At 44.6% G+C, this 25751-nt stretch overlaps 1 protein-coding gene across 5 annotated transcripts in view; it reads right to left on the reverse strand.

Moving 5' to 3' along the window:
• LOC147605919 (uncharacterized) overlaps positions 1-25751 on the reverse strand; it is a 59787-nt gene that overhangs the window by 16702 nt on the left and 17334 nt on the right. For 2 of the 5 annotated variants that reach the window (XR_015265020.1, XR_015265021.1), the window contains exons 3-6: positions 9398-9523; positions 9244-9304; positions 8859-9052; positions 8608-8758 (exon numbers count right to left, since the gene is read on the reverse strand). Coding sequence is in view for 3 of the 5 variants with exons in the window: in XM_086792411.1 (XP_086648537.1) it covers positions 8693-8758; positions 8859-9052; positions 9244-9304; positions 9398-9523 (447 nt within the window). In the remaining 2 variants the exon portion in view is untranslated. Of the gene's footprint in view, positions 1-8379; positions 8759-8858; positions 9053-9099; positions 9173-9243; positions 9305-9397; positions 9524-25751 lie in introns of those variants that run through there. The other 3 variants (XM_086792412.1, XM_086792411.1, XM_086792413.1) reach the window with 3 other exon arrangements.

Below are 25751 nucleotides of genomic sequence, written 5' to 3' on the forward strand. Positions count from 1 at the left end.
GTTCCTCCACTTCCATCTGAGCCTCATCTGATACATCCTCAGGCACCCAAAAATTGCACTCCACCCAAGTGGTAAGCACAAGTCTTCGATGAAGCATAGTAGATCACCACAAACTGTCTTCCGAACCCATGAAGCCTCTATGAAGATACGACTAGTGACTAACTGTCGAATGCCATAGCCTTCAACGCATCTCCTGCACCATAACACTTCAACTGCTTCTTGTTCCTGGCCGACTACTTCTTGTCCTTGGTGTCTTTTCTCCTGAACTTCATCTTCAGCTCTTGCTCTTCACCTCATATAGGCAAAGACACAAAATCCTGTACTGTGTCCTGCACTTCCTTTTCACTTTCCTCATATTGAAGCTTTTGATGTGACTCTCATGAGACAACCACGAGCTCACCCCCTTAGGAAAGTTGGCGATTGTCCCGACCAAAACAACCACGGACTCGCCTCCTTGAGAAAGTTGACGATGTGTCCCGGCAACGGAACCTTGTAAACCGGCCTCTAGAAACCAAAGGGCGGTGGAACAAACACTCGCACATAAAACACTTCAACACCATTGAGGACCTAGAAAAGGAAAACAAACAGGGGGAGCTAGAGTGCTCCTGCAAAAAGTACACGGACACCGATTGGCCCCAAATCGCAGTGGCGCCCCTTGCGGTATTTCTTTAATTGATTATAAGAGCTTTGATTACAATATAAGGCTGGGAACTCAACCGTCCCAGTAGAACTCCTGAAGCCTGCAAAGAACCTGCATCTGGCTTCTAATCCACACGGCATCCACAAATAAATCCAGCCATTGTTCACATCGAAAGACTCTTTCACATTGAGTCTGCATACAGAAGCTTTCTCCCATGATCAAGGCTGCCACAACCATCCATAGCCTCTCACACTATGAACAGCATCACACCCTGACACATCCAGTGCTCCTACATCACAACACAGACTCCCAAACTGTCTCTCAGAAGAGAACTCACATCACAGCACTGTGTGCTCATGGAGCAGATTGTTTTCTCTTGCTAGAAAGGAACAGTGGGAACTACAGCTATGGGCATCTCTATGTTGCCAGATGTTTCATGAGGGAACAGGTAACTAGATGTGTGCCGTTGTTGGCGAGGAAACATGTTTGTGGGTTTCTCCAGGAGATAGGTCACATGCAGGCAGAAGGTACAGGAGTGAACACATGTATGGTACAGCCTTGCTACTGATAGGACAGGGGACAAGAGATCCATGACAGAGATGGATAGTACCCTTGGAAGGTAGAGAGAGTTTGTACAGGTGTGTCAACTGTATAGTATGATGTGCTGTGATGTGAGTTCTCTTCTGAGAGACAGTTTGGGAGTCTGTGTTGTGATGTAGGAGCACTGGATGTGTCAGGGTGTGATGCTGTTCATAGTGTGAGAGGCTATGGATGGTTGTGGCAGCCTTGATCATGGGAGAAAGCTTCTGTATGCAGACTCAATGTGAAAGAGTCTTTCGATGTGAACAATGGCTGGATTTATTTGTGGATGCCGTGTGGATTAGAAGCCAGATGCAGGTTCTTTGCAGGCTTCAGGAGTTCTACTGGGACGGCTGAGTTCCCAGCCTTATATTGTAATCAAAGCTCTTATAATCAATTAAAGAAATACCGCAAGGGGCGCCACTGCGATTTGGGGCCAATCGGTGTCCGTGTACTTTTTGCAGGAGCACTCTAGCTCCCCCTGTTTGTTTTCCTTTTCTAGGTCCTCAATGGTGTTGAAGTGTTTTATGTGCGAGTGTTTGTTCCACCGCCCTTTGGTTTCTAGAGGCCGGTTTACAGACACATTCAGGACAGCCACTAGCAATTCGCATGCTATGCTGTCATATGCAGATGTTGAGGGTGCTCTTCTTCAAGAAGAGATGAACAGGAAAAACAACTCTGTTGGAAAGTCCAATGCAATGAATGCACGTGGGAGATCCCAGCAAAGGGGAAAAAGCCAAGAAAGGGGAAGGAGCAAGTCTCGCTCCAAAAAGGATTTGGAATGCCATTATTGTGGCAAGAAGGGACACATTAAAAAGCAATGCTACAAATGGAAAAATGATCAAAAAGAAAAGGGAAAAGGCAAAGACAAAGAGAAAGATGAAGCCAAAGATGTAAAGCCAAAGGGCAAAAGTGGAGTCAAGATTGAAGAAATCAATGTGTCACATGCAGGTGGCAGTGAGGATGAGGTCATATTTACTTCTTCACTTGATGCCCATTCACTTCTTACAGGTGGTCATGGTATGCACTCATGGATCATTGATTCAGGTGCCTCCTTTCATGTCACAGGTTGCAGAGACTTGTTTGTCAGGTATACTGCAGGCAATGAAGGAGTGGTTTATTTGGGTGATAACCATGCATGCAAGATTCTTGGCAGAGGTGATGTGAGGCTTGTGTTTTCAGATGGCTCACAGCTTATGCTCCATGATGTCAGGCATGTGCCTGAGATCAAAAAGAATCTGCTTTCTACTGGACAGCTTGATGATGCTGATTATGTTACCACATTTGGTCGTGGAAAGTGGAAAATTAGTAAGGGCTCACTGGTTGTTGCCAGAGGCTCTAAGGTGGACACTCTTTATTTCATGCATGCAGGTGTTTGTCACCATGCTAATGTAAATGCAACCGAGCTGCCGGAAATTTCTATGTGGCATAGCCGGTTGGGACACATGAGTGTCAAGGGAATGGAGCAATTGTCTCGTTTGGGTTACTTGCCTTCTCTAAAGTTTTGAAGTTTTCAGTTTTGTGAGCATTGTTTATATGGTAGGCAACTACAGTGCCCCCACAAGATAGCTTGTGCATACAGATGTATGTGAGATGCCTCAGCTTTCTTTGGGAGGGTCAAAATACTTTGTGTCTTTTATTGATGATGCCACACGTAAGGTGTGGGTTTATCCTCTTCGTTTGAAGAGTGATACATTCTCAGTGTTTCAGAAGTTTGTTGCTCATGTTGAGAATCAAACAGGCAAAACACTGAAGGCTTTGCGTTCCAACAATGGTGGAGAGTACATGTCCAAACAGTTTCAGGACTTTTGTGATGCTAAAGGCATCAAGAGGGAGCTCTCTACTCCTTATGATCCTCCACAAAACGGGACAGCAGAGAGGATGAACAGGACCATACAGGAGAAGGTCCGTTCTATGTTGTCACATGCTGCATTACCTCATGGTTTTTGGGCTGAAGCTGTTATGACAGCCGTTCACCTTATAAACAGGTCACCTAACACGAGGCTTGGTGGGAAAGTGCCAGAAGAAGTATGGACAGGGAAGCCTCCGTCATACAAGCACTTGAGAGTGTTTGGTTGCGTTGCGTACGTGCACATACGCAGGGAAATGCGCACCAAACTTGATCCTAAGTCTCACAAATGCATATTCCTAGGATATGGTGACAGAGGTGAAATGGGGTATAGACTTTGGGATCCCTTGAATAGAAAGATCATACGCAGCAATGATGTCATTTTTGATGAAACATGCATGTATAAGGAGCCTGCAAGGCAACAGGAGCCTGGCAGAGTCATCTTTGATGATGATGGACATCATGGACAACAACAAAGGGCTGTAAATCAGCCATTACAGCAGGAAAACCATCCCTTAAATGGTGCTGAAAATGGTCCAAATGGACAGCCAGAGATGGCAGAAGACATCCCTATGGATATACCACAGTTAGAGGAGATACCGGGCATGATTTTTCAGCCTTATGGCATGGAACAGGAGCCACCAATGGGTGATATGCAGGCTGGACAGCAACCTGCAAATGATGGTCATTGGGTACGGAGGTCCACAAGACCCTCCAGAGCCCCTGACAGGTTTGTTCCAGGGGTTGACTACTTGATGCTCACTGACTGTGGGGAGCCCTCATGTTATAAGGAGGCTTTACAGAGGGCAGACAAGGCTCTTTGGGAGCGTGCCATGAAGTCAGAGATGGATTCTCTGCACAAAAATGGAACATGGAAGTTGGTGCATTTGCCTGCAGGCAAGAAGGTTTTGCCATGCAAGTGGGTATACAGGCTCAAAGTTGCATCAGATGCTAAGCCAAGATACAAAGCCAGGTTAGTGGCTAAGGGCTTCAAGCAGGAATATGGTGTGGACTTTGAGGAAATCTTCTCTCCAGTGGTCAAAATGACCACACTTAGAGCTGTGTTAGCTTTGGTTGCACATGATGATCTGGACTTGATTCAGATGGATGTGAAGACTGCTTTTCTTCACGGTGATCTCCATGAGGAGATATATATGCAGCAGCCAGAGGGTTATGCAGTGAGTGGAAAGGAGAAGCTTGTATGCAAGCTGAAAAAGAGTCTTTATGGGCTCAAACAGGCACCAAGAGAATGGTATCATAAATTTGATACATTCATGAAATCACAGAAATTCAGGAGAAGTGACATAGATCACTGCTTGTACACCAAGAGAGCTTTGGATGGCAGTCTATTGATCCTCATCTTGTATGTTGATGATATGTTGATTGCCGGGAAATCTCGTAAAGAGATGGATGCCTTAAAGCAGAGGCTGCATCAAACCTTTGATATGAAGGATTTGGGTGATGCAAATCACATCTTGGGTATGCGGATACTTCGGGACAGAAATCAGCATGTGTTGTATTTGTCTCAGAAGGAATACATTGGCAAAGTCTTGCAGAGGTTCAATATGGACGGGGGGAAGAAGACTAGTACTCCTTTGCCTCCATATGTGAAACTCAGTGCTATGGACAGCCCACAATCAGATAGAGACAGGGCTGATATGGCCAAGATTCCGTATGCTTCAGCTTGTGGCAGTCTCATGTATGCCATGGTCGCTACTAGGCCGGACATTGCATTTGCAGTGGGAGTGGTTTCTAGATACATGGCCAATCCTGGCAAGAAGCATTGGGAAGCAGTGAAAGGTGTCATGAGATACCTGAAGGGCACACAGGATTTGTGCATTTGCTTTGGCAAACAGGATGCATTAGTGCATGGTTACACGGATTCGGATTATGCCGGTCATCCAGATAACCGGAAGTCTACTACCGGTTATGTATTTACATTCACAGGAGGTGCTGTGTCATGGATATCCAGGATGCAGAAGTGCACAGCCTTATCTACTACAGAGGCCGAGTATATTGCAGCCACAGAGGCTTGCAAGGAGGCATTATGGCTATCTCGGTTAGTGGTTGATTTGGGTTATACAGGGGATATTCCATTGTTGCATTGTGACAGTCAGAGTGCCATCCAGTTGGCAAAGAACCCTGTCTTTCATGCAAAGACGAAGCATGTGGATATGAAGTATCACTTCATCAGAGAGGTGATAGAGAACAAGCAAATTCAGCTTGTTAAGATTCATACGGATGACAACCCGGCTGATCTGTTGACGAAGAGTTTGCCTCCGGAGCGGTTTGCTCATTGCAGACACTTGATGGGCATTGGATGAGGCCAGTTTCAGCCTTGATATGGCCTTGTATATTATCATGTACATGCTGATTTTGTTCTCATCTACAGGCATATTTTTGCCGAATTAACAGCCTCTTCTACCTTTTCCCACCCTTTCTCTCCCTCTTGCTTCTGAACCCTCTCTTTCTTGCCTTCATCGCGCAACGGGAGGGACTCCCGTCTTCACCCCTCTACTTTTACCTCAACTTATGCTTTGGCTAGCGGTGGTTGGTTTTTGGCTATGTTCTCATCTACAAGCATATTTTTGATGAATTAACAGCCTCTTCTACCTTTTTCCCACCATTTCTCTCCCTCTTGCTCTGAACCCTCTATCTGCAAGCTACGTTCTCTTACACTTCCCAGGAGTTTTCATGCAGAGGATGGCTTCAAATACTTTCACCATTCCCCACTTGGAGAAAGACTCCAAATTTATTGGCTCCAATTATCTCCAGTGGAAGGATGCCATCTTTAACCTTCTGGTGGGTCTTGATCTTTGGCGGTTCGTTAATGCTTCTACTCCAAAGCCCGACCCCACAACTAACTCATCAGACTGTGAATTCTTGGACCGGCATGGATCTTCGGACTCACACAGTCATCTCCTACAACTTGAACCATCAATCTCTCTTAGAATTTTCCGGTATGGATAAAGCTAGCCCAAACCTCTGAGGAATTATGGGATGCACTTGCATCTCGTTTTCAGCGTAACACTTATAGCCGCAAGCTTCATTAAAAGCTCAACTCAATGAGTTGAAGATTACCGAGACGGATGATGTCATGGCCACAGTGCAAGAACTCAAGAAGATCTGTCAACAACAAGCCAACATTGATGTATTATCAGTCAACTTAGAGTCCAAAAGCTCCTCCTTGGTGCACAGTGGCAATCTTAATCTCGATACTTCGGCATTGGAGAGAAGGAAAATGCTCAAAGTTTCTACAATAATGAGATACACCAATGGAGCTAAGGGGTATCCTTGCCATAAAGAGCGAGAAATCTAAAAGCGCTCACCTTGACATCCACAAGCAAGCGGACTAGTGTGAGCTTCTCGATAAAGGCAAGATACACCTTTGATCCAATCTTGAGAAAATCACATGCATGCGAGAGTACCCTCCACGAATTCCCAATCCACTCTATCATAGGCTTTCTCGTAGCAAGATTGCCAAAGCTGATTACTTGTCTTGGCCCACTCTACCACCTCCCAAAAGGAAAAGATTTTATCAAAGATGCTTCTTCCTTGGAGGAATCCATTTTGTGTGTCATGAATGACTATCTGTAACACTGGCAGCAATCTCATGCTCACTGCCTTGGCAAGAATTTTATATACAATCCTAAGCAATGTGATAGTCCTCGAGAGACTAGGCAATGTTAGTGGTGGATAAGACCCTCGGTAAGAAAAGGAGGCATAGAGCCCGCGTTCCACATACCTTGTAATGCCATAGTGATCTCATCCTCAATGTCATCCCAAAAACTCAAGAAAAACATGGGAGAGAGGTCATCATTCCTAGGACATTTACCATGTGGTGATGTCTGAATCGCATGTTGTTAACCCTCTCTGACAACCTTTCAGATGTAGATGTCGATCACCACACCAATTTTCACCTCATATAGCCATGGACGTTGGGATTGCAACCTTTCACTCTTATAAGCCCTATTTTGTATATCTAGCATGCGCGATCGACGATTGTCTATGAAAGGAATGCCACGCGATTAGTCAGTGAGAGTACATGCTTTAGACTAGGTGTTTACACAAGCCTGGGCAATCTTGGGTACCCAAGATCCTATTTTTTAACTATGACCAGCCATGTATGAACACTATGGGCTAGGTGCTCTGCTGCCTAAGGGCTTGCATCCCTCAAAGCCCCCTAAGGATGAACTGAGCTCGGACCTGGGAGGGAACCACCAGAGGCGGTCTCCTGAACTAGTGCCGAGGACAAGCTCTGGCAAGATGTCCCATCTACCTGCATATGAAGCATTGGCCTAGAAGGCCAAAGTACTCTAATCTCTGCAGAATGGGATCTCTCCGAAGGCAAGGAAGAGATCTAACGTGCGGCAATGTCTCCGGAGAAGCAACACAGATGCGAAGGGATGGAATCCCGGCTGCCCGAGTGAGGGCCGAAGCAACAGTGGAGGGGGATTCCATCACTCTCCCAATGGCTCCACCAATCACCGCGAGAAGAAGAAGGTATTCCTTCCTGAGGCCTAGGAAGCAGATTGTCATGGGAAAGCTTGAAACGCCAACCAGTGGGTCAGATGCTGGGTCAAAGCCGTGCTGCCACCTCACAGAGAAGGCATGGGCCGTACGCAGTGCACTGGGGCTCAACTGCATGACCCTATACTCTATCTGACACCATTGGCGAGTCAAACTCAACCTAGTAGTAGCCACGCCCCAAAGGATGAATATCAGTAATCTTTACAGGCACTCCAAGAAGGCTAGCCTGTAAAAGATCCCTGAGATCTCCACGCACCGGGCAGCTACCAACAATCTTGCACACTAGAGTGGAAGCCTCTAGGGATGCGATTGTCGAAGCGAGGAGCTAGAGGTCCGCTTCTAAGAAGGATAGGCAAGCGATGGCGGCCTCGATGGGGGATGACGGAGCAGCTGCCATGGAGTCATCCTGAGGGGTGAAGACCAAAAGAGGCCGAAACTTGCTGAAGGATAAAATGCCCAAGAACTGGAAAAAAAATGCCAGCTGAAAACGGAGGGGACAAGGCGAAAAAGGAGTGGCAAAGCCGAAAGGGAGACGGGGGAGAGGGACGGGAGAGGCTGCGGGGGAGGGAGAAGGCAGGGGAACAAGGGACAGCGGGTAGGAAAAGAGGAGGGGGGGGGGGCGCTCACAGCTCCAACGACCAGAGAGCTGTGCTATTTGTACTTGTTTTGACATACCATGGATAGCATTGTATCACTTTGGTCTCATAGACCCACTGGGTCTTTAGGAGACAATATCTCTCTCTCTCTCTCTCTCTCTCAATAGTCAACAAGGCCTCAAATGTTTTAAGAAAATCTCTTTTTCCTAATTCAATCATGTGTTCCCCTCAGAGGGATAAGGAAACACCCATGTAGGTGTAGATTTTTCTTCACCTAGAGCAGCTGAGAAAGAATAAGTCTGTTTCTAACAGCAGCTAACCAGAGTGCCATTTTCTGTGCAGCACAACCCTCAGCTTAACACATTCATCTTGATAAGCCTTTGGTGATATATCCACCAGAATTAGGAAGTTACCTCACTGAACCAAATAGTTGTTTGCTTGACCTCCCTTGTATATCAAACAAAAAAGAATGTGGCAGCAGGCTATCCCATAGCTGGTTCAAGCTAAAGGCATTTTTAGCATGTCTGTGCGCCCAAAAATACCTTGAAACTCAAGAAGGTCCAACTGCCACAAAAGGAGGCATAGCTTGTTAGAGTTGAGATAATCCACTGAAATTTCAATCGAAGCTACAGCGGGGAGGATTGAAACTGACTTCTTTAATTACCTGCCCATCTTTATTATGATCAAAAATGTCTATCATATCTATAATCTCCTGCTTGCTCCAGGTGAAATCATGTGAGAGTGCGACACGTTCCAAATCTGCCACTGATAACTTGCCTTTTCCTTGTTCTGAAACATAAGTGTAGGAACCCATTATAGCTAAAATAGTTCCAATGCCAACACTACTACCCACTTTACCTGTACCCGTAGAAACTATCAGCTTATACTTCAAAGATCTCACGTACATCAACAGAACACAACTCCCTCAAAAGCACATGTGACTGGGAATGTGAACCATACAGTGTAAAAGGTAAACAGCTGCAAGCCACGTTACACCAAATAAGATTTTCAATTAAGAAACACCAACCAATACAAAACATAGAACTCACCATCAATAAGTGAAAATATTGCAGCTATGTCATCATTGGTAAATTGCTGCTCCAGTCGCCCCTGCCATCAACACACATAGAGGAATGATGACTGGCTAGAATAACACTCACGTTCATCATTTTAGTGTCAGAAAAGACTTCAATATGCAAGTACCTTTTTCTGCTTCTTCATCTTGTCATTCTTATCAGATACTTGTCTCTTATTTCTACGAGTTTGCAAAACTCTGCTCCTTACACCAGTTATGTCATCCACTGGTGCTTCTAGAGAAAGTGCCAACGCCTGTAAAGTTTTTAAACTTTCTTTCATTCATTGATGTCTTCTGAGAAGGGATCAAAACATGGGTACAAGAAAAGAAACACGGATATCTACTATGCTTTCTTCATTGAAATAAATAGACCATAATACATAGGCAAGATTACAGAAAAGCACAAAATAATGTGTAACATGCAGAAGCTTGATGAATAGACTCAATTACTTCAATGGACAGAATTCAGCAAGCTTTCGTGATGAAGATAACGCACAAGATAGAGAGATATGTGCAGAAATAGAGAAAGAGAGAGAGAGGGTGAGTCGGACACAGTATGAGGTTGTAGGGCCCCCACTACAGATGGTGTATTTGCTTTATTAGAATGATGAATCAATAACGCAAATTCTGTAGATCTTCTGATCTGATTCTTGACCTTCAACCTTCATCTTGGCTGTAGTTTTCTCCTTGGCTGTCCTGGCCCTTGGAATGCTCCAGCCCTTTGTGAATTATGAGATGCCTCAAATGAATTCTAGACAATGCTTATATAGTTCTTTTTATGATGATCGGTGGGTTCATGAAAAGAGTCAGCCTGTTAATAAACTACCACAACCTGAAAAAAGTGTCTTTTTAATGTGAGCTTTTCACACCTGCAGCTGGCCGCTTATGCTGTGTGCTCTGGCTGCCTTCTGCTGCTTCATGTGCGGGCAGGACCAAGGTGGAAAGGTACATAAGGTACGGTATGAATCATGTACGTAAGGTGTTGGGTTTTATGCTGTGTATGCACCCACAGGAGTGCTAGTGATCATCAGTAGGTTACTGGGGCACTTTTTACTTCAGTTAGTGGAGGTTTTTTCCCCCAGTTTAGTTCATTTTCACTTATATGCAGTTTATAAGTGTTTTGGTCCACCCGGCACATTTATGGCCGGTCATGTGAACACTTATCCTTGAGGGGTCACTATCATGTGGCTTGTACTTCATATTTTTCTATCATTGAGAAATCTACAGCAGTCGTGTTCACTCCCTGCTTGTTTTCCATGTCTGTTTTCTTTCTGTAAACCCTAACCCTAACCCTGTGTAGTCTTCAATTGGTATCAGAGCAATTGAAGTTTGGCCCTTGCCCATTGCTGTACACTGCCTGCGCTCAGCTCTACCCGTACATCAAACGTACAGCATCCGTACAAGCTTTGTGTTGCTGCAGCCCGTACAACTGTACCAGTCCATATCTGAGCCGCCATCAGTCACACGTGCGCACTTGCTGTCCGTACTCCCATCGGGCGCCGCCTTCAGCTTCAGCCGTGCGCACAAGCTGCCCGTACATCCAGTCGCACGTCGCCTGCAGTTACGTATGTGTACCAGCCCCGTACTGTATGCGTACGTGTACCAGCCTCGAATAGTCAGCGCCGCCCTCCGCTTCAGTTCCAGTCAGCGCACGTGCATCAGATTCGAAAGACTGCGCCTGTCATCAGTGCTGTTGTACCTGCTACGTACGCTTGTACCTGCATACAGCTCGACTGCAGCTGACGTGTACCTGCTGTGTATCTGGTGTTCCTGCTCCGTACCTGCAGCTTGTCAAGCCACCGTACGCCTACGCCTTCAGCGCCAATAGTACAACTGTGCGCCACCTTTTGTGCAAGTCGAAACCTGCTTCGAAGTCTGCGCCTCTGTACAAACCTGCGCAGGACAGTACCTGCTCCGTACCTGCACAGTACAGTCGAACAGAACCTGCAACTTCAACATTAAACTGCAGTTTTAGTCTACTGCTTTCGTACATGCTTCAGAACAGCACCTCGACTGATTTGCTGAGTACCTGCACAATACAGAAGTGGTAAGCATTACATATTTTGAATACTGGGCATTCTTATTTTTCTCTGTGAAAAATACAGGCACAAAAGGCAGATTTTCTAGCAAGAAAATATACAGATTCTAGCACAGTTTGGGTGCAGCAAATTTGGGCATTTTTGGGGCATTTTGGCATTGTGTACGCCATTTGCTGCCCTACTCAGTCATTGGTGCATTAAGCTGCACATTCAGAGGATTGAGAGTGCAGGCAGATTTGGGTAAACTGTATTTAGTGGAGTACAGTTGTTATCAGGGTTTTTGCTTTTGGGTTTTTTGGTAAACAGGTACAACATTGTGCGTAAAGCATAATGGCAAATCAACAGCAAAGTGATGTATTCACATATTTGTCTAAGGAAGACAAATTGGATGGCACGAACTACTCCTTGTGGAGTTTTATGCTGAAAAATGTGCTTGTGGCAAAAGGTCTTTGGGATTTTGTTAGTGGTGATGAACCACGTCCAGGTCCATTGGCTCCAGAGACTCCTCCCCAAGGGGGTGCTCGTGGACGAGGACAACAGGTACAGGCTCCAGGACAGCCATTGCCTGTTCAGAGAACAAATGCTCAAAAGACATGGGATGCCAGGGATGCACAAGCATTGTCACTCATTGCATTGTCAGTTCAGAGGTCCATTATACCTCATATTCGTTCAGCTGGCACTTCACAGAATGCATGGGTGACTTTGGAGCAGATGTATGCTGCTCGTAATGAGGCTAGGATCTCATTTTTGAAAAGAGAGCTGGAAAATCAGAAAATGAATGAAGGAGATGATATGTCGAGCCACTTAAACAAGCTGCAGGATTTGAGAGAGCAACTCATCAATGTGGATGAGATTATTCCTGAGACACAGCTTGTGTCCACCATTTTGCACTCTTTGCCAAGATCTTACTTGGCTTTCCATACCTCTTTGAACCTCAGCATGAGGAATGCTGTTGAACCCCTCAAGTATCAGGAACTTGTTGCTCTCTTACTACAAGAGGAGCAAATGAGGAAGAATATGAATATGAACACAAATGCTGAACAAGCATTTACTACAGGTCAAAAGGGAAAAGGGAAATCTCAGCCAAAGAGTGCAAATCAAAATTCAGGTGATGGTGGTTCTTCACAGGATACCAAGAAAAGTAATGGACAGCCCAAGAAGAAGGGCAAATGTCATTACTGTAAGAAGCCAGGTCACTACATCACGGAATGTAGGAAGAGGATTGCCAAAGAGAAGGCAAAAGAAGCTGGGATGTCTGTTAATGATGCTCCTAAAGCTCCTCCTGAGACTGCTTCTTTTGTTGAGGACAGGGATTACTGTTTCTATACATGCAGCTATGATGCCTCTTGGTCTTCACAGGCACTCAGTATGACAGAGCATGCATGTACTTGGTATTTTGATAGTGGTGCCTCAAAGCATATCACATCTCGCAGGGATTTGTTTAGTCATGTTGGCCCTGCCCCTGTTGGCAAAACTGTTCAGTGTGCCAACAATGCTTCATATCCAGTGTGTGGCATTGGGGAGATTCAGCTTACAGCCATTGATGGCTCCATTCTCCGCCTTACAGATGCCTTATATGTACCAGGGATAAAGAAGAATTTGTTGTCCATTTCTTCTTTAGCACATTGTGGAATGCAAGTCCATTTTGATGATGATAAATGCATGGTCAGAGACAAAGCAAATGCCTTGACCTTGATACTTACTGGTACATTATGTCATGGACTTTATGAGTTGGATGCATTTCAGCCAGTGGATCAGTCTGCTTATCATGCATTCACTCTTACTCCAGCTATGGTTGATGCGGAGTTATGGCATGCTCGCATGGGGCATGTAAATTTTGGTAGTCTTATGCTTATGCAGCGACATAATATGTTTACAGATCTACCTCTCATGGAGAAGCCTCCAGATCACATTTGTGAAGGATGTATTTTGGGAAAAATGCACAGGTTTTCCTTCCCACGTGATCAGGCTCTAAGAGCAACTGCAAAGTTGCAACTTATACACAGTGATCTTTGTGGTCCCATGCAGACAAAGTCATTAGGTGGTTGCTTTTATTTTGCAACATTTATTGATGACTTCTCTCGTATATGCTGGGTCTATCCTTTGACACAGAAATCACAGGTATATGATGCATTTTTGGCCTTTGTAGCACTTGCTGAGACAGAGTCTGGATGCAAGGTGAAGACTCTCCGTTCTGACCGAGGGGGGGAATATATGTCACATGTGCTGAATTCTTTTCTTGGGAGTAGAGGTATAAAACATCAGTATACTACTCCTTACACTCCACAGCAGAATGGGGTTGCAGAAAGGAAAAATCGGTCACTCGTGGAGATGGCCAGATGTATGCTAAAGGCAAAAAGACTACCACATATCTTTTGGGTGGAAGCAGTAATGTGTGCTTGTCATATTTTGAATCGATGTCCCACAAAGGCATTGGTTTCTATTACTCCTTTTGAGGCTTGGCATGGCCGCAAGCCTTCTGTATCGCATTTTCGTATCTTTGGGTGCCTTGCATATGCACACATACCCAAAGAGTTGAGGAGGAAGCTTGATGATAAAGCCACAAAATGCATTTTTGTTGGGTATAGCCGTGAGAGCAAGGGCTACAGGTTATATGACCCACTATCCAGGAAGATATTTATCAGCCGGGATGTGATTTTTGATGAAAAATCAGAATTATCCATGGCTGGTTATGAGGCAAATCAAGCTGAAAATGATGTATTTGAAGGTCTTCTACCCATGGAGTTTCATTCCACAGTTGGTGATCCAACTCATGAGGGTAATGGACAGCCAGCAAATGATGTAGGTGGTGCAGAAATTCAGCAGCCAAATGAGCCAGAAGCTGAACCAAATATGGGACAGCAGGCACCACAGGTCAGACATATACCTAGATGGTATTTGAGGACACTACAGGACAGCCATTTAGAGGGTCCTCTTGCTGGTCGTACTCGTAGGGAGACAAGGACCAATGAGCATGCACACATCATAGATTTGAATCTGGTTATGGCAGCCAGTTTACAGGATGATGATGAGCCTGATTCATTTGTGGATGCACGAGATAATGTGCATTGGAACAAAGCCATGCAGGATGAGATTGATTCTATTAAAAAGAATCAAACATGGGATTTGGTTGATCTGCCCAAAGGCAAGAAAGCCATTGGTACTAAATGGGTCTACAAGTTGAAAAGACATGCAGATGGATCCATTGACAGGTACAAAGCCCGTCTAGTTGCAAAGGGCTATGCACAGAAGAAGGGCATTGATTATGAGGAGACATTTGCTCCTACATCCCGTATGTCGACACTTAGGTGTGTCATTGCACTTGCTGCACATCGTGGTTGGGTTGTTCACCAGTTGGACATAAAGACTGCATTCCTACATGGAGACCTCGAGGAGGAAGTTTATGTATTTCAGCCCATGGGATTTGCAGAACATGGTCATGAGGGGAAAGTATGCAGGCTGAAAAAGGCCTTGTATGGTTTGAAACAAGCTCCACGAGCTTGGTATGCAAAAATAGATGCTTTTCTACTCACTCAGGGATTTGTGAACAGTCCATCAGAGACCACTTTGTATGTGAAGAAAGAAGAGACAGATCTGCTGGTCATCAGTCTTTATGTGGATGATCTCTTGCTCATGGGATCAAATGATGACAAAATTGCAGCATTTAAAGAGATACTGCAACAGACATTTGACATGTCTGACTTGGGCCTTGTACATTACTATTTGGGCATACAGTTTGTGCAGGATAACAGAGGCATTGGGTTGTTGCAATCACGTTATGTTGCTAAACTTCTGGAGAAGTTTAAATTTCAGGATTGCAAGCCTATTAGTACTCCTATGGAGCCTGGGATGAAACTGTCACTACAAGATGACAGTGTTTCCTTTGATGCCACTATATATGCTCAGGCTGTTGGGTGCCTCATATACTTGTGTAATACAAGGCCAGATATTCAGTATGCAGTCTCTCAGTTGAGCAGATTCATGCACAGCCCACGGTTGTCACATTGGCAAGCTGTGAAGCGTGTATTCCGTTATTTGCAGGGTACCTTGTCTCTTGGGTTGCTTTATCCTGAGGGGGGTGACATGCAGCTACATGCTTACAGTGATTCAGATTGGGCTGGTGATTTTGATACCAGACATTCCACTAGTGGGAATTGTTTCTTCCTTGGCGCTTCATGCGTTTCTTGGCTAAGCAAGAAACAGACCACAGTGGCCACTTCATCTTGTGAGGCAGAGTACAGAGCAGCCTACACTACTACTGTTGAGTGTGTTTGGCTGCGTCGTCTTATGACTGATATGGATATTTCAGTGGAGGAGCCTACACCTATCTATACTGATAGTCAGAGTGCCATTGCTGTGGCCAGGAATCCTGTGTTTCATGCTCGCACGAAACACATTGAGATTCACTATCATTTTGTTCGGGAGAGACTCCAGGCAAGAGATATCAGTCTGATCTACTGTCCTACAGATCAGAATGTGGCAGACATCTTCACCAAGGCATTACCACGTCCGAAATTTGAAGCATTCCGCAATGCTTTGAATTTGTTTCCTTTTGGTGGATGATGTACAGTGATCACATATCACTCCAGGGGGGTTTGTTGGGTTTTATGCTGTGTATGCACCCACAGGAGTGCTAGTGATCATCAGTAGGTTACTGGGGCACTTTTTACTTCAGTTAGTGGAGGTTTTTTCCCCCAGTTTAGTTCATTTTCACTTATATGCAGTTTATAAGTGTTTTGGTCCACCCGGCACATTTATGGCCGGTCATGTGAACACTTATCCTTGAGGGGTCACTATCATGTGGCTTGTACTTCATATTTTTCTATCATTGAGAAATCTACAGCAGTCGTGTTCACTCCCTGCTTGTTTTCCATGTCTGTTTTCTTTCTGTAAACCCTAACCCTAACCCTGTGTAGTCTTCATAAGGTACGCATTCAAGTACGGGTTGAGATCTTGAGGTACGTTAAATACGTAAAAAATATACTATATAGTGTATATATATATACAGAAAAATGAATGCAAAACTGCAAACTTTAAATTTGAAAAACAATTCATTTTCATTTCTAAACAACACAATTACCAAAATGAAAGCTATCAGTAAACAAAAGCATGAATAGGTTTCATGAAATGGAATCACTCAAACGTTCAGTACCCATTACTCAAATGCCACGGGTTACATATTATAAGCAATCAATCAAAATTTAAAAGTTAAAAGCTAGTTTACTATCTAGAGAAGCCAAAAAACATTAGTTGTAGTCACTAGTGTCACTATCACTGCACATTGCAAAGCGCTCAATGATCAATCCACTTCATTGCATTGCCTACGGGTGGATAAATAAGCAGCTACAAGCGGCACCTATGGGCGGTGAAAAATCGATAGCTACGGAAGGATCTTGGACCAAAGGCCAGTCAGAAAGAAGGGGGAGGGGAGGGGGATAAAAAAATATTTTTAAAAAAAATGCCACGTATGGATCCGTACAGTACCATACTATACACTAAAACGTACCTTATCATAAGGTACGTACGTACGGACGCAATCTTGTGTGGGACTTGCACACCTGACCAAGACCATGTACAGGACTTGGACACTTGACCTTGGATGTCACCATTTGGCCACCCAATTGGTCCACCCGTGCTTTCTCATCATGTATGTACATTGGACTGGTGTCCATGGTAGTTGTATATGCCGTGGATTGATGCCACTCATGTGATACTGTGGACTTGGCTTTCCGTTGGGACTTGTGCCTCCATGTACATGCCCGGAAACGCTTGGTGGATTGGTGTTCCATTGGGTCTGGTACCTTGTGTACTTGCCTAAAGCACGTCTATTTTGATATAGTCTCATGAACGGGGATTGTCCATACCAATGTTGCATTGCATAGCATCTTTATGTGCTTACAATTAAAATTGCATTGCATAGCATCTTTATGTGCTTGCTTGCAATTAAAATTGCATGCTGTTTTCATGCTTGCTTGACCAATGTGTAGTTAGCGGTAAGGGGACGCCCGCCCGCAAACCGTGCGTGTGAAACTGTCTGCTAACATAGTTATGTGGCATGTGATAGGTGGTAAGTATTGGTCATAAACCTAATCTTAGGAGTTAGCACTAATTTATAAGTGAGTGTGTACACACTTCATTAAGTTTTGGGCGACCAAAACTCACTTATAAATTATGACCAGCCCGGTATTCATACACACTGATGTCGCGAGGTGGACAAAACCCAATGTCAAACGCCCAGACTTTATCCCCTTTGTACAAGGAAGTAACCAGCCATGTGTCCACTCTAGCTTACTCCACAAAGCACCTGCATGCCACCTACACTGGACAACTCACCACCTCACTCCTCCTCCTCTCTCTAGAGATTGGCACCTCCTTCATGAGGGCTGTTGGGCTGCATTTTCTGCACATTCTCCTTCCCTACTCCATATCCAAGCTTGCTAAGGTGTTTCTCAAGCTTCCAAGAGTGTTTCCGGGTGCTAATCACTCTCCTACATACTCCCAATGATTGAAATTCAGCAAAACAACTCTCTTTATTGCTGTAATTTCTGGTCTTTTTGCTGAAAAACCTAACTTCAGCCCTCCTTTCTCAAGTTGAACCATAGGGGAAGCTTTCCCAAGGTTCCCTTCATCCTCTTGAAGACTTTTGTCGCGAAGAAATGCGACAAATCGAAGATCTCGTCACTCCAAGGACTTAACCGAATTACAAGATCACATACCCTGTGTAGTGTTCTCTTGTCCTACACCAACAAGGTCTAGTCTAGTGTTCTCAATCAGAGTCACTATTCCCTTCCTACTCAAAGCATCGGCCACAAAATTGGCCTTTCCTAGAAGGTACTCGATCATGCCACCAAATTATTGATAATTTTGGCTCCAACGGTACTCATGATCACTCCGATGTGCACTTGGCATAGTCTGAAAATAGCGCAATGCCTGATGGTCAATGGGAACCTCAAATTCTCGCCCATAAAGGAAACGCTTCCAAAGTTTTAGGGCCTGAATCACTCCGAGGATTTCTTCCTAATCATAGACCGAGTAATTCTTTTTTGCGAGTAGCAGCTTATGAGACATGTAAGCTACTCGATGGCATTCTACTATAAAACAACTCCAATCACGATGTTACATCAATGATTACCTGAAATGGCTCATCCCACGAGGCCAGTGCTAGACAAGGAGCCTATAACAAAGCCGCCTTGAGATTCTTGAATGCCTCCAAAGCTCCTAGCGTCATTCGGATCCACTGCCTTCTAGTCTTGACACCCCTAAGCAAATCTGTAAGATCTGCCGAGAGGTCAAAGAACTTGTCAATGTGGGCCTGGCATATGTCCACAAATGACCGAATACCATAAGCTGTCTGCGGTATCTCCCAATTGACTATCTCGATTATGTATCCAAGGTAGTGAGAATCTCGAAAAGATAAAACTGGGACTTTTTCTCATTTACATAAAGATCTTTGCTTTCCAGCAACTTCAAAACCTTCTCCACATCAATGTCATGCTGCTCTACCATAGCTAAAAATATAAGTATGCCGTCCAAAAATATGAACATACACTTCACAATCAAGTCCCGAAATATCCGCATCATCATGCAATTGAATGTGGCCGGGGCATACGTCAAGCCAAAAGGCATGACCACAAATTCATAGTGGGCCCGTTACATATGGAAGGCTGTCTTGGGAATGCCCCCCTCAACAATCCGAACCTGGTGGTACCCACTTTCAAATCTAATTTCGAGAATACCTTGGCTGTAACTTGGTTGAACACAATGCTAATCAATACACTTAAATACACTAAGATTTTAAGGACACTTGCTCAAGTACAAGAAGTAAATTGCTGAATTGACAAGAGACACGCAATGAGCCGGAACGGCCGACCCCTCCCTTGAGTAAATTGTATTACTATTGGAGAAATTCAATACATAGCTTCACGGGCATCCATTGCCAAATCCTCCATGCCAATGCATATGAAATTCAGCAATTAGAAAACAAGGGTATGTCGATGTAGATCACCAAGGAGCTGCCTTGATGCCCGGCCCGACTTCAGTGCCCATATTCTCTACCATTGGCTCTACGTTCTACCAAGCAAGGTAGCAACATCTTCAAGAGCACATAGGACAAGAGAGATACTACACAGGGCGGCTAAACAAGGAGTCCTGCCCTTCTACTGAGTAAGTAATGACAACACATTGTCCAATTAGCTTACCAGTCTTCATAGAAGTTGTTGCAAGCGGAAGCCTTCGCGTTGGAAGCTTTAGAAGTGTTGATATCTTCGATTTGCCGCAATCCTTCGCGACAAAAGTCTTCAAGAGGATGAAGGGAACCCTGGGAAAGCTTCCCCTATGGTTCAACTTGAGAAAGGAAGGCTGAAATTAGGGTTTTCAGCAAAAAGACCAGAAATTACAGCAAAAATGAGAGCTATTTTGCTGAATTTCAGTCATTGGGAGTGAGTAGGAGAGTGATTAGCACTTGGAAACACTCTTGGAAGCTTGGAAAACACCCTAGCAAGTTGGGTATGGCTATGGAGAACTTGGAAATGGAGAGAAATGGTGGAAAAACAGAGTTTTCAGCCTCCAAAAATCCTCATGAAGAGAAAACACGAATTTTCTCTTAATAAGTAAGTGAATTGGGGTCCAATCAGGTGAGAGGACATGGGGAGATGCCCATTTATGAGTAAAAGGGGAGGATCAGGTCCTGGACATTGAGTCTTGTCCGCCTCGGGACTTCAGTGAGTGTGAACTTGGAAGCGGTCATAATTTATAAGTGACTTTTGGGCGCCCAAACTTTAATGAAATGGGAACGCACTCACTTATAAATATTGGCTAAGTCCTAAGGGCTATTTGAGCCTAGATTGGGTAATACTTACCACCTGTTCACATGCCACACAACCATGTCAGCAGACAGTTTCACACGCACGGTTCACGGGCGGGCGTCCCCTAACCCGAAACTACACATAGGTCATGCAGGCATGAAAACAGCATGCAATTTCATTTGCAGGCAAGCACATAAAGATGCTATGCAATGCAGCATTGGCATGAGCGATTTCCGTTCATGAAACCATATAATACCAGGCGTTTCCAGGCAAGTATATGCGATACCAGACCCAGTGGAAAGCCAATCCTCCAGGCGTTTCCGGGCATGTACACAAAGGCACAAGTCCCAGCAGAAAGCCAAGTCCTCCAGGCGTTTCCGGGCATGTACACAAAGGCACAAGTCCCAGCGGAAAGCCAAGTCCTCCAGATATTCCGGGCATGATAACATCAAGTCCCAGCGGAATATCATATCCAACTATACAGCATGACACATGTCAATCACATGCATAGGCACATTCCATAAGCCATGGACACCAATCCAATATGTACATAGTGTGAAAGCAAGAGTGAACCATTCGGGTGGCCAAATGGTGACATTCCCCCCCGCTTCTAAACAGTTGTCCGCAACTGAAATGCATCCAAATATGTCTGAAGCACATGCGGGCAATCTTTGAAGAACTCTTCATCTACCCATTTAGCATCAATGGGAAGATAGTTCTTAAACTTCACAAGATAACGCCTCACAACTTTGCCAGCAGCAAGCTTGCGTTCCTTGTGATACACAATCTGCTCTGGCTGCAAGATCTCCTCAAGCTCATCCACTTCTGGTGGATCCTCAATGACCATTTCACTGGGCTCCGGCCCTACATACTTTCGAAGGAGACTCACATGAAAAGCATTGTGTATGTGCCAATGACTAGGTAATGCCAATCTGAAAGCCACTTCATTGATCTTCTCGATCACTCGAAAAGGCCCATAGTACCTGGTTGCAAGCTTAGGATATGCACCCTCTTTGCCAGGCCTCTTTGCAAGTCTTGCTTTCTCAAATTTCAGCGATACCCAATCATTCTCTTTTGCTTGTCGACAGCCTTTTTATGCTTGTCTTGTGACCTTGCAATGGCTGTCCGCACCTGAGCAAAAGCAATATCCAAGTCTCTTACATACTCATCAGCTGCAAATATCTCATCCTTTGTGCGAAGGATGGGTGGCAAAACCACCTTACCATAAACAATCTCAAACGGGGCCTTTCCCGTAGATGCATGCACTGTGTTGTTGTATGCAAATTCCACAAGCGGTAAGTACTTCTCCCAAGAAGACTTCTGATCCGCCACATAACATTTCAAGAGATCCAACACAGCTGAATTTGCAGCTTCACTTTGTCCATCCGTTTGAGGGTGATAAGCTGATGAGAAGTCCAATTTGGTGCCCATATTATCAAATAAGGCCCGCCAAAAGAGACTTGTAGTCCTGGGATCTCTATCCCCCACAATGGGCTTCGGCATTCCATGATGTTTGAACACTTGTGCAAGATATATTTTAACCATATACTCAGCTTTGATGGTCTTTTTGACCGGCAAGAAATGAGCTTGCTTGCTAAACCTGTCCACAATTGTCCAAATTGCATCATTACCTTGTTGGGTACGTGGCAAGTCCATAATGAAATCCATTGTAATACTTTCCCATGGCTGCGTGGGAATAGGCAATGGCTGAAGCAAACCTGGTGCCTTTTGCCTATCAAATTTGACCTTTTGACAGGTGATACATGCACGTACATGTGCCTCTATGTCCTTCCGCATACCTGGCCAAAAGAAATACCGCTCAATCATGTGCGTAGTAAGCATTATGCCTCTATGACCAGCATATGGAGGAGCATGGCACTCATCCAAAACCTTTTGCCTCATGTCACACACCACACATAGGCAATTATCTTTCATGAGATAACCCTCTTTGATCACATATGAGGCATGTGCATGACCAGCCATCAAATCAGTCCAAATAGTGGCAAAATCAGCATCCGTATGATACAAATCACACATGGTAGACAAGTCCCCATGAGAGGCAACCAAGATAGCTGCTACATACGGCTTTCGTGACAATGCATCGGCCACTACATTCTTCTTTCCCGGGGTGTGCAAGATCTGAAAATGAAACATAGAGAGGAAATTGGCCATCCTCATATACTTCTCTGATAACTTAGTTTGAGTAAGAAAATACCTCAAACTCTGGTGATCTGTCTTCACAGTGAAATCAGCCCCAAGAAGGTAATGTTTCCATATAGTAAGTGCATGAATTACAGCCAAGAGCTCTTTCTCATATATGCCAAGAGATAGCTCCGCATCATGCAACCTACGACTCTCATAAGCCACGGCATGTCTCTCTTGATTGAGGACAGCCCCTATGAAATTTCCAGATGCATCACATTCCACACAAAAAGGCTTTTGCAAATCCGGAACGATCAACACTGGACCGTGAGTAGTTGCATCTTTCAATTTGAGGAATGCATCTCTCTCTACATTAGTCCATTTGAACACGGCCTTCTTCTTTGTCAAATCATGCAAAGGAGAAGCAATCCATGCAAAGTGCCGAATGAACCTGCGGTAGTAAGAGCATAATCCAAGAAAACTACGGATCTCATGCACCGAACTCAATTTGGGCCAATTCCGAATTGCATCAATCTTTGTAGGATCCATCCGCACTCCATCTTTGGACACAATATGCCCAAGATAATGTATCTCTGACAAGAAGAACTCACTCTTCTTTGCATTTATGAAGAGTTTATGCTTATGGAGCTCTTCAAAAACCAAATGAGCTTTATGCTCTTCTTCGGTCTTCGAGAAGACTAGGATGTCATCAAAGAAGACACCTGTAAATTTCCTGTACCCACGGAATATGCGATCCATCATTCTATTGAATGTAGCCGGGGCATTTGTAAGACCAAAAGACATAACAAGATACTCATAAAGCCCAAATGCTGTCCTGAAAGCAGTTTTGTGTACATCCTGAGGCACTACACGCACTTGATGATATCCACTCTTGAGATCAATTCGGCTAAAGCATGCCGATCCATCCAACTTGTCAAGGATGTCGTCTATGCGTGGAATCGGAAACCGATTCTTGATGGTAAGCTTATTCAAAGCTCTATAATCCACACACATACGAAAGGATCCATCCTTCTTTTGAACTAAGAGGACGGGTGAACAATATGGAGAAGAGCTTGGCTAAACCAAACCCTTCTCAAGAAGCTCATTCACTTGCTTCATGATCTCCTCTTTTTGGGATGCACTTACACGATAGGCTGGCCTATTAGGTGGTGAGCTACCCGGCACAAGATCAATGCGATGATCTTCCGGTCGTGCAGGTGGTAACTCATTTGGTAACTCATCAGCAAAACAATGATTGTGCTCTTGCAAAAATTTCAGCCTATCATTACAAAGAGTGTTTACATGTACATTATTTTTCTCAACAGGATCTCGTACAAAAATCAAGTACGCAAAAATACTCTTTTTCATTACTTTCTTAATTTGTACATGAGATACAAGGGGAATGGTATCACCCTCTTCACCAGCATCAATTACATGTTCTCGGCCTTTATGCATGAAGGTGATCCTGTTAGTCTTGTAAGCCTTGCACGGATCAATACGTGTATGCCAAGGCTTTCCAAGCAATACATCACAGCCATTCAAAGGCGCCACAAGAAAATCCTCATGATCCACATAGCCTTGAATGTGTATGCGCAACTTGCCAAAAATAGGCATGACCTGCACTTCTCTACCAACAAAGGCAGCCCCTACTTCAATTTGAGGACCCATGTCCTCCACTTCAATACCCAAAGCAGCTGCCAACTGAGTGGATATGAAATTTTCAGATGGACAATCATCAAACATGAACAAAGCGGGCTGATCCTTGAGTTGTCCCCAAGCTTTGCATACAACCCTATCTTTGCTATCATGTGAAGTGTTGCCCTGCACATCTGGAACCATATGCACATTAGGCTTCGGTACATTAGCATTTTCAGCTTTGTTCTTCTTATTTGGGCATGCTCTTGCCATGTGCTCAGTGCTGCCACAAGTAAAGCATTTGCCTTCACGCATATATTGCTCCTTCTTCTCAGCACTAAGACCAAAGTTTGCCGGCTTATAAGAGCGCTTTTTAGCAAACTTATTTTCAGCTTTTGGACCTGATTTGGCTTGGTTTTGGTCCCTTTTAGGTGGCTGTCCATCATTTTGCAGGTTTTGGACAGCCCTCTCTTTGCCTTGAAATGAGGGTTTAGCCTTATTGGATCGACTCAATTTGAGTTCCAATTGCTCGGTGGCGGTGGCGGCTGCGATTAATTGGTGTAAGGTATGACTAGGATACATTTGTAATCCCGCTTTGTACACGGGTTGCAATCCCGATTGAAACCTTCTCTTCCTTTCCGCCTCGGTGACATGCATAAATGTAGAGACCTCCAAAAGCACTTTCCAAAACTTTTGTACATATGCATTTACCGATTCCCCCTCATTTTGCTTTACCCAATCCCACTTCATTGTTATCTCATTCAATGCATTGAGAGGCAAGAATTGAGCATAGAACCTCTCCTTGAACTCTTCCCATGATCTAACAGGATTTGGTGAGAGCTTCTCCGTGAGCCACCAATGGGCAGCAGTGCCTTTCATGAACATGCTTACATGCCGGATCATGGATTTTTGAGTGAAATCCTCATCACTGAAAGCAATATCAAACTGGGCAATAAAAGCAAGAACCTTTGATGCATCGTATTCCCCATGATATGTGTCAAACTTCACAGATTTGTCTCCCGCTTTGAAGTCACGAGACTTTGATGCATGTGTGTGCATCTCAACATGTTTTCCCCCATGTTTGTCCATTGGGACAGCCCCTGTGACTAGCATCATTTTTGGACCAAAAGGTGATACATAAGGCATAGATACATGTGCCCTGTAAGCACGAGGCATGGCTGGCCCCTCAACATGCATTGATACATTTTCAGCCATAACTTCTCCCTCACGAGCACACTCGAAGGCATGAGTGGCATGAGAGATATGCGGAATACCTGATACGCGGAATACCTGCACCAACAGAAAATTGCAGCCCATGTTGCATGTGTTGTGCATGCACATTTTCAGCCGGCAATGGCATTTGACATACATTTTGACCACTGCCATAAACATTGTATCCTTCACGGGCTACATGAGGTATTCCTGCATGGCGTGAAGTCACTGATTGTTCCTCTCCCATCGCATGGAGATTCATCCTCTTAGACATAAGTTCTTGTTCGGGCACTTGTCGGGATTCCAAGACATGTGGGATGGTTGCCTTTTCTGCATAGGCATCCTCGGTACGAGCCAAGTATGCACGTGCTGCATCCCTCGGTTGCATGTGCAACTCTTGAGCAATCATTGTCATTGCATGATCCATATAAGATTCAGCTTTCTTGGCCTTCAAACGATCATGTACCAATGGATCCTCGCGGCGATAGAGATTCAATTCTTCTTGTTGTGCATGGAGAAGAGCCTGCATACGAGTAAGTTCAGCCCTCAAGACTATGGACTCTTCTTCTTACATCTTCTCTTTGCCACGGGACGGCTGTCCCACATATTCATGTTCCCTATTGTGCACCACATGAGTTTGCTCATCTTGT

This window comes from Cibotium barometz, chromosome 58, assembly GCF_041138505.1.
Source record: "Cibotium barometz isolate CiBa-2024 chromosome 58, ASM4113850v1, whole genome shotgun sequence".
NCBI lineage: Eukaryota > Viridiplantae > Streptophyta > Polypodiopsida > Cyatheales > Cibotiaceae > Cibotium > Cibotium barometz.